At 37.9% G+C, this 14575-nt stretch overlaps 1 protein-coding gene across 5 annotated transcripts in view; it reads right to left on the bottom strand.

The window, feature by feature from the left end:
* slc8a1b (solute carrier family 8 member 1b) overlaps nucleotides 1-14575 on the bottom strand; it is an 85421-nt gene that overhangs the window by 10417 nt on the left and 60429 nt on the right. For 4 of the 5 annotated variants that reach the window (XM_043262842.1, XM_043262843.1, XM_043262840.1 and 1 more), the window contains exons 3-5: nucleotides 9046-9158; nucleotides 3746-3891; nucleotides 2965-3064 (exon numbers count right to left, since the gene is read on the bottom strand). In XM_043262842.1, coding sequence (XP_043118777.1) covers nucleotides 2965-3064; nucleotides 3746-3891; nucleotides 9046-9158 — 359 coding nt within the window. Of the gene's footprint in view, nucleotides 1-2964; nucleotides 3065-3745; nucleotides 3892-9045; nucleotides 9159-9395; nucleotides 9503-14575 lie in introns of all 5 variants that reach the window. The other variant, XM_043262844.1, reaches the window with a different exon arrangement.

Here is a 14575-nt window from a genome sequence, read left to right as displayed (position 1 = left end):
CAGAACTTGCCAGAAAAACTTAGCAACCCCCCTATCAATCACCCGGAACATCAGCATCCTATCAACTTACGCACTTCAAATGCAACAGCGACCTTGCAACTGCCTACATCCAGGCACCACTTTTCTTCAGAAGAGATACACATTTTTGTACCTAAAAGCCACACACCAGTTCAGCCGTCATGGCGGTATAGTTGAAACTTTCACTTATGCAGACACAGTCTTTATCTCTATGTAGATCACACAGTGTGTGTATGTCTGTCTGTGTGTGTGTGTGTGTGTGTGTGTGTGTGTGTGTTCAGGAAGGTTGTAATCTGTTTGATATTCTGTTGGTGCTGCGTTTCCTTGAGAGAGTAAAGAGAGCAGCTTCCAGACGCCCACACAGTGCTCTCTGACAGGTGAGGCTGTTCCTTTAAAGTGTGATTAGATGCTACAGGATGTTCAGGATCTCGCTTATTCACGGCAGCAGCTGAGAGCAAACACATTCAAGTCATTGTTTTGCCAAGATTCATTCTCTTCACGGGGCAAAAACCTGATTGCGGACTGTGATTAAAAGGATTATTGATAAAGTAGATGCTTAGGCTAGGACATACACACAGGCTTAGACAGAACACTTGCACTGATCTGTATCAAATAAATACAAATTTTAAAAGATTTAATGAAGACTGAATCATTGAAGACTCAATGATTCAATGACTGATATGAGTGTATGTTTATGTTTATGTATAAGTGTATATGTTTATTTCATCACAGCTCAAGAGTATTTGAAGGTCACAGTTTGCCTTTACTGCAGCATGTGTGTAAGCATGCACACACATCTGTGCTAAAGAGACAGAGAAGGTCAACGTGATGCTTTATGTGCCGTCCATCAGTGTGTCTGGAGGGAGTAAATGCCTCATAAAAGTGCATCGGTTTGCTTTCAGACCGTAGTCATTATACATACATGCACAACAAGATCAACTGACTCGATAAGCAAAAATTGATAACATAACTGTTCTATATAAATCTAAATATATTTCCTTCACAGACTTCTAGATTTGTCCACAAAGATTTTTTTTTTCAAATTTAGATAAGATCTGGCAATTATTTTTTCCTAAATGAGTACATATTACATTATTATTGTTAGTGTTGTTTATACACTATTATACTATATATTAATAATGTAAATCTAGCTCAGTTTTATTTTTTACTAAATTTTTAGTATTAGTCATTTTAGCACTTCAGCTCACTCATTATTCCATTATATTCCATTTTATTTAAGCGTTGCTAAAGTTTTAGTTAACAACAACACTGATCTTAAGCCTCAAACCCTTAACCCTCTTATTATAAATTATTTATGAAAAAACGCGTCATTATTTTCCCAATTAAGGACATCCACCAAATGTCTCCAAAGGGAGGTTTGCGTCACATTCAATTCGGGACAATTTTATATCCTATCTATAGATAAGTAAACCCCCACACACTCAGTGCTCATGTTGTGTTTACTCTCTCCTTATCTTTCGATATAAATCATCTCCCTGTGCTGCAGAGTCTGACATTTAGCAAAGCTTTTAAACTTTAAACTCTTCAATTTACCGCCATTAGCTGCAGACCTTTTATGCTTCTTTGTCCCTATCTGTGTACATTTGCGTATATGTGCATGTGTGTATCTGTGTGTCCTGATAAAACGTCATGGAGAAATTTCTGTTTGGTTCTCAGTGGCGCTAGATAAAAAATAATCCAGTTTTCCATTTGTCAACTGTCAATGATGGCAATGATTAATGCATGTTAGATGTAAGGTAGGATGTTCGTGCTGCTTTTTTCCATAATGAAGGTGAATGGTGACCAGGGGCTACCAAAGTCCAAAAACGTGTCTTGACACAACAAATCTGAATGAAATTTGAAGGAAAAGAATCACAAGAACAATTCATACTTAAATAAGATACAAGTAATATGGGTTTAGAATGACATGAGGGTGAGTAAATGATGACACAAGTTTCCTTTTCAACTCATCTAGATACATTAAAGAATATTTAATTATATTTTGAAAATTCTAGAACCAACATCACTGTATATACTTTATAAAAAAGACTTGGTCTGTACTGGTGATTACAGGTCAGGTCTGACAGCAGACAGAGCAACATACACACACACACACACACACACACACACACACACACAAGGCTTTTAACCTTGCTTTGCCCCAGAGCACAAATTGGCACACTGAGAGGTGTTCAAGTGTGAATCACTAAGTCACCAACACCTGATCCACACAAACATACACACACACACACACTTACACGGCTACAGAAGCAGCCTCTATGATCATCAGTCTATCTGAGGTCGTGCTGTGAGTGCTAATTACTTCAGAGAAAACAAACCGAAAAAAAAGTCACTGTCGTTTTTCTCTTTCTCAGCCTCAATCTAGTTTCGTTCTCTCCTAGCCCAGAGAATGGAGACTCCTTTGTGTAGCACTAAGAGAGGTGAAGCTGTAAAACAGATTTTCTTGAGAAACACCGCAGCCACCAGGGGCCGCTTTACAGCAGAGAGTACCGGCACTTTTGAAATTTCAAATGGAAACCATAAACAACAACATCTGATGCAATCTATATAACCCAGGGATGCCTAATCCTGCTCCTGGAGGGCCATTTTTCAGCGAAGCTAAGCTTTAACCTTATTAAACACACTCAAACCAGCTAATCAAACTCTTTAGGATTACTAGAAATGCCCAGGCAGGTGTATTAGAGCAGGATGAACTCTACAAGAAGACAGGACTGGACACCCCTGATAACCAACTCGAAAAAACAGTTTGTAGTAATTAACAAAAAAATCATTTTTGTTATTTTATAACAGCAATAATACCATAAAAGTCTCGCATGCACTTCTGGCAACACTTACGAGTGATTATCACCTTGAACAAGGCGTTCTTTTTTTTAATGAATCACTAAATCAGGCCTCCCAATGTTCCTCACAAACTGATACACTCACCAGCGCTGACTGTGATGGCCTCGATGAACTGGTCCCTCCAACTGTTGGTGCCAACCAGAAGAGCCAAGTTTGTCTTTTTAATCAGCTTATCAACTGTATTCTGTAGAGAAAGTGAGAGAGCGCACACAAAGAAAATGAATGACCGCTTCATTATATTCCAGTGCAACCTAACAGGAATAAACAAACATAAACACACTTCAGACGTGGTGGACCACAGTTCATCGAGTGCTTCTGACTGCTCTCTGGTCTGCCCCGCTGTGAAGTGTGTGTGGGAACGGAGAGTGTGTACGTTTCAGTACTGCAAATGTGTGTGGGCTAAAGTGCACGTGTTCATGTGGATCGTCCTGAAGTGTGTGGAGGCGATCGATGAGATCTCTGAACTTCCCTGACAGAACGATCTTGTGTGCTTCCATAAGCAACAAGAAGGAACTTTTTTCTACAGGAAAACAGGTAAGGGGTATTTCTGATTCATATGTGACCTGAAATGTTAATGTTAAATGTCAAAATGTAAGTGTAGCAACCCAGTGTCATGTTTTGTGCATATTAACAACTTTGGTAAGTGAAAACTACATGTCAATTAATAGTTCATATAAAAATGTAACAACTTTTTTCAGCAGAACATAACAAGACCACACCGGACACTCTTAACTTTCATTGTATGCTAAAATGTACACTAAAACATTCATTAAAATATCTTCTTTTGTGTTTTAAAGGTTTAGAACAAGACGATGCTTTAATGTGATGATGAATAAATGGGAACAGCGTAGCTAAATGAACTCACCTTGAATTCATAAGATTCCTCAATGATAACCTCCAGTTTAGGGTGATCTCCTAGCATTGGCTTCCCCATTTCAGCGATGCGTCGTTCCTCTTCCTCTTCGCCGGTCAAAGGCTCTGCCTCTTCCTGCCCCGTCTCTTTCTCCTCATCTGAAAACAAAAGCACCAGTCAGAGAGCAGAAAACGAATCCGCCAAACCAACCACTATATATTTCAAAAGATCATCTAGAGCGTGTTTGTGGATCAATACGTTTCTGTGGATAAACTGGATTGTGTGAATACATTGCATGAAAACACTACAGTGAACACAAGAATTTGTATCTGTGGTGGAAAGTCCCATAAAAGGTCAAAATAACAGATCTTCGTTGATAAATTTAGAAAAATGGTCCATTTCATGAAACATGCTTTTCTAATAGAACACACATATACCGCTGTATATGAGAAATATGTCAGGGGCAGGATTTTTCCTTCATTTCTTTCATGCGTGGAAGCTTTTATGGGCCCACTGGGATTCTGGGTAAGTAAGTGTGTGATATAAGCAACCCCTGACCATGTGACACTGGGTTTAGCCCAATCAATCACCCGCATTCACACACACAATGAAATGAGAGGGTCGAAGGAAAACAGCAGATGCAGACCTAAAGGCACGGAGGTATGATGAGGTTTGGAAAGGAAAACAATTAGGTTACAGTAGAGACGCATGCACAGACTGATGTGGACAGACAAAAGGGAAGGCCTGGGAAACGAGACAATGAAAATGCTTTGGGCAGCACCATGCTGATTTCAGCCAGTCCTATCGCATATATTCTCTTTATCACTTTCTCTTTCTGTCTCATTTATTTCATATTTCTTCTCAGTTCACGAGCTCAGCTGGCATAACGGCTACACCAACAACAGCAATAGTCATAAAACAATGTTATGATGACTACATTCCTAAGCTCAACACAAACATGAGCCTCATAGGCAGAAACGGCTGCGTAAACGAATGAAATATCTAATGGAACAAATAAATCTCAAGCCACAAATGAACCCTGAGGCATTAGTAGAGGATTCCAGCGCAAGATTCTCTGTCAGATTAATGGCAGAGAGCTCTCTCCTGTAGCCTAAACAGTCTTTCTCTCTGTCTTAATATTTTACGTTCATCTTTTTCTTAAACTGCAAGGTCTATTCTTACGCAATTTTCCTCACTTTTCTGCCTGTTGATTTGTGAGGTAACAAAATACTCACATATCACCATGTCTTTCTCTTTCTGTCCCTCTAGTGACTTTTGCACATATTCAGTACAGTAAAGTAAGTTAAAAATTAATTGGTTACATTGTAATACTGTGTTTAGTTTTGGTAAGTCAACAAAATGATGCACTTTTTTTCCTCACGTCTGTAGATGTGAAACACAACATCATGTTTGCCTGCATGTGTAAACTGATATTGATTTAATAGGGTCAGGTTCCCTCATCCCCTTTTTGTCCTTGAAAACAGAGCTATCATTTTGTATCTTGCACGTGCACACACACACACAAACACACTCCATCCAGCCATCCGTTCCTTTCATTTTCATCCAACCATCTCTTCAGCTGCCCTTTATATTTCTAGTCTCTTCTTTTCTTCTTTCTTTCATACTAAACCATCTCTTAGCCATAATATGCAGGTTTTGAATCATCCAGGGTTCTTTCACATGTCTTACAAGCAAAGCTAATCAAAGGCAACTGGACTTGATTATTAATTATTTTGAAGAGTGTCTCAATCAGTTTTTTTGTTAATCACTGATGAAGTCACATGGATGTGTCAAAACCTCATCAAAAAAAGTATAATTAAATCCAGCTGCATTTGATTTGAACTCTACCTGATCTTCCTCTATCTTTTATATTCCATCTTTTAACCTCTGGATCTTTTTTATTGTATTTTATATTAATCATGCTTAAACCACCACATTAATCAAAACAACTGAATATCAAGAATTAAATATAAATATGATAAAAAACCTTTTGATACACATGACAACATTGAGGTTCTGGAAAAAAAACATTTTGTTTCCTGGAAAATAAATGTTTATCTAAATGTGAGATGAAACACACTCGAAAAGCCTTGGCTTTGAAGACAGTCTTTTTAGCTCCCCTAATCTCTCTTCATGATTTACAGCCTAGCATCTGAACTCATTTGCTGGCATGTCTTGACGTTTCCTTTGTGTCTAGTTATGCGATTATTGCGAAGAAACAAAATTAAACCGTTCACTTTGAAGCTTTCTCTCTGAACCTGCAGATATCCTGAGCACACCCTATATGGTAAACTACAAAAAAGATTGAGTAAGAGATGATTATGACTATAAATTAAAGGGTCATATCGTTCTTTTGAAAAAAGTGTTTGGTGTACAATGCGTACAAGCTCAAAAAACTCTAAAAACACCAGACCACACAAAGTTTGGGGTCAGTAAATTTTTTTGGGGAAAAAAATTCAAGGATTAGTTCACTTCCGTTTCACTGCGTTTCCTGATCTTCTCACCCCCATGTCATTGTAGATATTCATGTTTTTTCTTTTTTCAAATAAGTTGCAGGATTTTTCTCCATATAGTGGACTTTAAAAGTGACCAATGGGTTGATCAAATTGTAGTTTCAATGCAGCTTCAGAGGGCTCTACACGATCCCCGCCGAGGAATAAAGATCTCATCTAGCGAAACCAATGATCATTTTCTAAAAAAAACCCCCCAAAAACCCAGAAATTTATCTCTATCCACAAATGCTTATCTTGCACTAGCTCTGCAATGCGTGTCTACAACTTTATGCATTATGTAATCACATTGGAAAGGCACAAACAAAGCGAACGTGCCAAGACTAAATTAAACACACTTTTCACAAAAAGGTAAAATAATGATGTTGAATGATTTTGAAGTTGGAGGAGAAAAACAGATGGTCCTCAGTCTGGTTAAAAGCAGTTTGATCTTCCTCCTGCCTACGTCACACACAACCTCTCCAATGTGTCTGTATACTGTTTCTGTACAAAATGTCCACTATACAGGTGCATCTTAATAAATTAGAATGTCGTGAAAAGTAATTCAACTAAAAGCGTGAAACTTGTGTATTAAATAAATTCAGTGCACACAGACTGAAGTAGTTTAAATGTTTGGTTCTTTTAATTGTGATGATTTTAACTCACATTTAACAAAAACCCACCAATTATTCAATCTCACCAATTTAGAATACTTCATAAGACCAAAAAAAAAAAAACATTTGTAGTGAATTGTTGGCTTTCTGGAAAGAAGAGTGGTATGGAGGTGAGCAGTTTGTGGCACTGCTGAGGTGGTATTCTTTGACAGTGGTCTTCAGCTCATCTGCATTTTTTAGTCTCTTATTGTCCTCTTGACAATACCCTATAGATTCTCTATGGGGTTCAGGTCTGGTGAGTTTGCTGGCCAGTCAAGCACACCAACACCATGGTCATTTGACCAACTTTTGCTGCTTTTGGCAGTGTGGGAAGGTGCTAAATCTTGCTGGGAAATTAAATAAGCATATTCAAAAAACTGGTCAGCAAAAGCAAACTTGAAGTGCTCCAAAATGTCCTGGTAAACGGGTGCAGTGATGTTGGTTTTCAAAAACACAATGGACCAACACCAGCAGATGACATTGCACCCCAAATCATCACAGGCTGTGGAAACTTAACACTGGACTTTAAACAACTCGGGCTATGAGCTTCTCCACCATTCCTCCAGTTTCAAGGACCTTGGATTCCAAATCAAATTCAAAACTTGCTGAAAAGAGGACTTTGGAACACTGGGCAAGAGTCCAGCTTCTCTGACCTTTTCTGTGGTTTAGGAGTGGCTTAACAAGAGGAATACGACAACTGTAGCCAAATTCCTTGACACGTCTATGTGTGGTGGCTCTTGATGCCTTGACCCCAGCTTCAGTCCATTCCTTGTGAAGTTCACTCAAATTCTTGAATCAATTTTGCTTGACAATCCTCACACTTTTTCCTTCCGTTCAAATTCCTGTTAACATGCTTGGATACAGCAGCTCTGTAAACAGCCAGCTTCTTTGGCAATTGATGTTTGTGGCTTACTCTCCTTGTGAAGGGTGTCAATGATTTTCTAGACAACTGTCAGATCAGCTGTCTTCCCCATGATTGTGTAGCCTACTGAACCAAACGGAAGAGACCATTTTGAAGGATCAGGAAACCTTTGCAGGTGTTTTGAGTTGATTAGCTGATTGGTATGTCAACATATTCTAATTTGTTGAGATTGGTGGGTTTTTGTTAAATGTGGGCCAAAATCATTACAAATAAAAGAACCAAAGACCAAATTACTGAAATAAATGAACTTTTCCACAACATTGTAATTTACGGAGATGCACCTATATGGAGAAAAATCCTGGAAAATCTTCCTTCCTTTTTATTTCTTTTTGGCTAAAGAAAGAAAGACATGAACATCTTTGATGACACAGGGGTTAATAAAGTATCAGTAAATTTTTTGTTTTGGAAATGAACTAAGCCTATAATACTTTCCGTAATCATTAGAAGTGATAATAAAGCAATTTCTAATGCTGTTTGACTTGCTGATTCTATTTATCAACGAATCCCTAGGGTCCCTTATATAAATTCTGTCGATAATAAGTAACTTTGCACCTACATGTCAACTAACGTTCATTAGAATATAAGTAGCCTGTTAGATTATTATCTGCTAGGTCTTTATTGTGATGATCTACTAACAGACCTTCTACTGACTATAGGTAACTTTCAAGAACATATTCAACTTATTATAATCTTAACCCTACCAGTCTAATCTTAACCCTATTAATACTCACATAACACTCTAATGAGAGTCAGGAGATATGTAGGTGCAATATTACTTATAGAAAACAAAATGTGTTAAAGAGATCATCAAAATAAAGTGAATCCAATATTTAAAAAAAAATTAAGCATATAAAATATTAAAATGTTTTTTTTTTTATATAATAAGAAATGTAGTTTAATGCTGAAGAATGTACCTCCAGTTTATTTGCTTTTAATTATTTTTGCTTTTAAGTTTTTTTTTTTTTTTTTTTTTTTTAGCTTTTTACACTTCAAAACTGTGTCTTAATCGTGCCAGTTTGGGAGCAATAATCCTTTTCTAACATTAATACAAGAAGAATTTGGCTACTACTGTATGTGTAAGGTATATGTGTTAATGTGTGAGAAGTTGTAAGTTCAGCGAAAACAAAAAAAATGTTATTTAATTAGTAAGACAGCACGCTGACACCAGGAGAGAAAGAGAGAAGGTGAGACTCTGCCCAGAGGAAGAGAAGAGTAAAAAGCAAAGGAGACACTGAGAGGGAGAGAAACCTCTGTATACTGTCCATCCTCTCCTTCTCCAAAGTGGCGTCTGTAGCTCTATGCAAAAGCTGCATTGCTTATCGTATTCCTCTCGATTGAGAACCCTGACTGATATCGCCTTCCTGCAGAAACAAGACAACAGGAGGGGGGTTGGAATAATGCATGCATGACACACATACGCACACAAGCAAGCACACACGAGGGCCTGGCCGGAGGGCTGTCGATGGGGTACTCTGGTCTGTAGTTGATCCCAATGATGATCCAGAGCAGAGAAGGTTCAGACTGGAGTGGTGTATAGTGTGTGTGTGTGTGTGTGTTGTATGTGTGATTTCCTCTGCAGGCTCAGGCCACGCCCCCACCTTTCTTCTCATTGGTCTCTACGAGCTGGGGTTCTCCAATCTCCAGGAAGAAGCTCTTGTTCTTCTCGTATTCTTCGTCATCAATTATCCTGACTTTTATTGTTTTGCTGGAGAGAGGGGGAAAGAAAGAGAAAGAGGGAGAGGAAGAAAAGAGTGAGGAAAAGACAGGCCAAGGGAAAAAGAAGAAAGATAAACAGCATGCAGTCATGCACAGGCAGACCGTCAGAATAAGAGGATGATGCAAGAGAGACAGAAACAGAGAGAGCAGCCTCACAAGTCTGATTGTACATACACACTCACAAACACTGATACAATCTATAGTGCCTCTAATTTCTCCACTTACTCCACAAAATCGATATATGTTGGGCGTATCCTTCTTTTATTATATAAAAACGTATATGTATAAGTATACGTATAAACCACGTCATAGTTTTATATATATATATATATATATATGCTGTATATAATATATTTATATATATATAATATATATTTGTTTGTTAAGCAAATTCAAAAGTCATTATATGCTGAGGAAAGCCACCAAAATGAATTGATAATTAAAATCATAATGCAAAGATGTTACATTACTATAGATGAAACAACTGAATACATTTCACAAAGTGCTTTCATAAGTCAATATACTGTTATAAACATAAGCTATCAATAAATATACACTATCACTGGTTACAATATTCCTTTTGTAATCGAGTTTGCCATAACAATATATATATATATATTTATATATTGCATAATGCTTTTTAATTAATCACACAAAATTTATTTAAATCGATAGCCCTATAAATTAAATATTTTGTTAATATATATAGTAAATGTACATATATATAATGTGGTTATGAGTTATCTTACCAAAAAAAATCTCAGAATTTTGTAAATATGAGACTACTCTGTTTTTGTGTCTGAATTTAAAATCTGTACTGTTTGTCAGCACTGCATATTTATAAGATTTATAACAGCTTCACTTGCATATTAAATCCAATCAATGGATGTGCGGATGGACTCCAGTTTAAATGGCCATTCATTTAGCGCTGACTCAAAAACACTTAAAAACTCTAATTCTCACCTTTTCGTGTTTTGCCTAAATTCTTCCTCATTTGCACATATCCAGCACTCTATGCTTAGAAGGAACACTCAATACAAACCTCAAACCAACAACACCAACCATCATCAGAACTAGAAACACAATATCTCCGTCACACTCATATTCGGTCATTGCTGCTATGTTTGCATGACCTTTCTTCAAGAGCAACCGCATTACAACCATAAAATCTTCACAAGCAACCATGTCACATTGGCCTGATGTCATGATTAAAGTCAACAGGAAATCTAAATCGGCTCTCTTGGCCTACATAATTTTTTTTTGTCACTGAATAACGCGGCTGCATGGCTGACGTTGTAGTAATGTCTCATTAAATGTTGTTTGTGCTTTAGGGGGCCTATTATGCTTTTTCATTTTTTAAATTTTAGTCAGTGTGTAGTGCGTACATTTGGGCAGAAAAAGGATCTACAAAGTTATACACCTCAAGGTCCACTCCAAAGGGAGATATTTCATTTTTTAAATTCCCTTTAAAGCACTACAATGAATGGCTCAGTTGGACTACAGCGTTGTTTTCTGATATTTGTGATGCCACAAGGCGGGTCATTAAAATATCAATAAAATAATTCCTACCTACTTAAATTCCAATGCGCTTTTAAAAAACGAAACCTGTTGCAGCCTTTTTATATTATTGTATTTATGTTGTATTGTATTTAAGGAAACATTTGGGTCTCCTTTTCATTTAATTTTGCATGTAACGTCAGATGAGCATAGCGCTACTTTGTGTACAGCGTGACCAGGAAAACCTTGATCTTTACCACGAAAACAGCGCCTCCTGCTGGCAGAGAATAAACTTGCTCGTGGGACAGCTAGCCAATCACAAAACATTTAGTTTTTTCAAAGTTGGGCCTTCATCAGACCCGGAACTAATCGAGCCGTTTGTGCCAGGCCGTGGAGAGTAATGTAATGTAATAATGTAGTTATGTGAAAAATAATGCTTTAAGTTTATAATTATAATCATTTTTAGAAGAAAAATTATGTGATAAAGCTCTGAAAATTGTGGCAAGTGATTATGAAAAATCATTTTCGCTCAAATCTTTTTTGTTATAAAACATCTGCGCTAACTGAACAATATCCAGACTTACAGAGTCTTATAGAAACGCACAATCACTTCCAACAGTCATCGATCTTCAATTAAGACACAGGTGCTACAGCAAGAAAGACAGGCAGTGAAGGAAATGCATGGAAGACAGAAGAGTTATCAAATGCTGGCATATGCTTCAGGGAAGACTAATAAGACGCAAACACCCTCTATCTTTGTCTCTCTTTATCTCCAGCTTCTCAAAGACAATTTTATATTCCTTCCATGCCATTGGTTGTCAGAAACACAGTGTCAGGTGCAGGAAGCTGTGTGTGTGTGTGTGTGTGTGTGTGTGTGTGTGAGACAGTGTGTGGGAATGACCCTCTTCACTTCTCATCTGAATGTGGGTTAGGTTCAGCTGAGGTCAGGGCAACGCTCTAATGCTACATCAATAAGTCATAGAACTGCTTTTACACACACTCGCACACACACAGCACATGCCATTTTAGTACGTGTGTGTGTGGGGGTGGTGTTTTTCTATTTATTCTTTGTACCTTTTGTTCTTATCAAGTGTCTTTGACATCTGTCATCGGTAGTTACTGGACATTTGCTTTATTTAATTACTCCTCTAATATCTCCCTCTCTCATTTCGAATGATGTATCAAGTTTATAATTGTATTAGACAATCGCTATTGAGTCTGACAGAAAACAAAGTGATTTTGTAAGTGTGTGTGTCGTAGTTGAGATGTTAATTTGAAGAGTTCTCGAGCTCTGTGAATAGCGGCAGAAGTTTTATTGCGCAAACGAATGAACGGTCGATGTTTCACAAGCAGTCAACTTATCAAACCCCAGATAAAACATGTTAACAGTTTGTGCTCTGGATGAGAAAATGTGTAACAACGTGACACACAGTCACCTGCTAAACACACTATCAGACCATCCTTTCACATCTTTCACAACAACTAGTGTTGCCTGCTTTGTGTTTTAGCGGGGCAGCAATTTAACCAGTGTGAATCTCTAGTGTGACAGCAAAGGAAATCATATTTACCTGACGTGAGAATGATCAGAGTTTAAAAATAATGCAATGAGATGATAAAGATGTGTTCATGGTGAAATAATGATGACAAAACGCATCAAGCTGCATGCAAGCACAAACATGCAGCGTGAAATGGGTAGTTTGATTCACAAGTGAAGGACTCAAGTGAGTTGACTCACAAGTAAATGACTCTCAGTCAGGAAAACCATTTGCTGCTTGAACGGATTCATTGTTAATGACTCAGTAAATGTGTTTATTTAGTTATTAATTGCAGCAAAGTTCACTAAAATTAAGCAAGTCTGTTTGTGTCTGTTTGTACTTACTGACAGGTAGTTCAATTGATGTGCATATTTTTTTTTTTGTCTGCAAAACGTATGATTCTTTATTGAAAGGTTGCTCAAATAAATACGTTGTGCAAATTTATTTATTATTGTTTTTTTTTATTTAACATACTGTATATCAAGCCTCATGTGAGCCATTTTCTCATCTCTACAATGAGGGTAATCTCAATTTTTACTCTTCATATGGGCACATCTGATGACCTGACACACACAAACTTGACATGATTGACATGAACACACAGACCTTAAAGCCTCTTGAATTCAATACAGCATTTCTCTCCTTGTTTTGCATTACAGTAGATGACAGTGATTTTATGTGTGCACCACGTTTCCCTCCGAGAGTGCCTGTCTCTCTTTAGCAGCTCAAATTTGAGCCTGCAGGAAATCAAAGCGTGCTTTAGATTAAGCCAAACGGGCAGGGGTTTGCGGGATATGCTCGGGGTCTTGAATCTCTGATCAGGGTGTTACATAAAGCTGCTCCAATTCATGCCTGACCAGAAACCAAGCACTGCAACACAAGATCACACACACATGCTCACGCTTATGAAAGACACAGAGAGGAACAATGCAGCACACACACACACACGCAAATGATATGACATTATCTTTTCATTAGCATATCTGCATTGCAGTAGCCTTGATTGGAAGAGCTCCTGACACACACACACACAACAACAACATAATATAAATTCACTTTTAAACTGCTCTTTAAAATACATATATAGCTTGTACACTTCATCAATCGCTTCCTGTTTGAAATTATCTTCAGATCGATGCTTCGAGGGGATGTGCAGACACGATTTATAGACCAGCCACGGGACAGCCGGGAAGCTTGGACTCTAACAGTCTTGCTGCAATGCTTGCAGCTGATCGCCCGTCGCTGCTGCATTACAGAGTTAGCGACTGCAGCGATGCGAACACAGCTCTGGGTCTGATCCATTATTTGCTCCGCGTTCAAGTTTACCAGGTTTGAGTTAACCAGGAGATCCAGACCTACTAGCTTAGCCAAAACCACACATACACACACAGTTTGACTTACAGCGTCCAGAAACACTTGCCAGCAATTAGATCTGTGCTTAGCAACCGGGAAAGAGCCAAAATTGAGCCACTTTTCAAGCGTGATTTACCAAAGGCCACATTACAGCGCATGTAAGAGAGACAGAGAGCAAGAGAGAGAGAGGCAGTGAAGTAATGTAACCTCTTTAAAATTCAAATCATGTCTGCTCCTTAACACAAGGAGGAGCCACACCAAATCAATACGAGCTGACTTGTGTGTGTGAGTGGATATGGGTGTGAGCATGTTTAAAGAAGATAGAAAAATTATATGGGTATTTACTCTTATACTTGGTGCCTTGGTGAGAGAGAGGGTGGAGATTCAGTAAGAACGATTTGCGCCTGCTGATAACGCTGCTTATTTGCACATGCTGCGCAAATAAACAATATTGTTTTAGCAGCCGATTCACTGCAGGAATTATGCAAATCAAGTAACAGTGCAAATCACAGACTGTATAGCATCACTACTGCAAAACAGACACCTGAACCGGCTCCTTAAAAATGGATAGAGAACTCCATCTCCATTTTCCATTTTCTCCATCATTTGAGAAGTTACTGCTGCCACAATAAAAACCAATCGTTTTAACCAAATTGCAGGCATGATAATAATTAAAT

This window comes from Puntigrus tetrazona, chromosome 17 (genome assembly GCF_018831695.1).
Source record: "Puntigrus tetrazona isolate hp1 chromosome 17, ASM1883169v1, whole genome shotgun sequence".
In the NCBI taxonomy this organism is placed as follows: Eukaryota; Metazoa; Chordata; class Actinopteri; order Cypriniformes; family Cyprinidae; genus Puntigrus; species Puntigrus tetrazona.
This window is presented reverse-complemented; position numbering and strand designations above follow the sequence as displayed.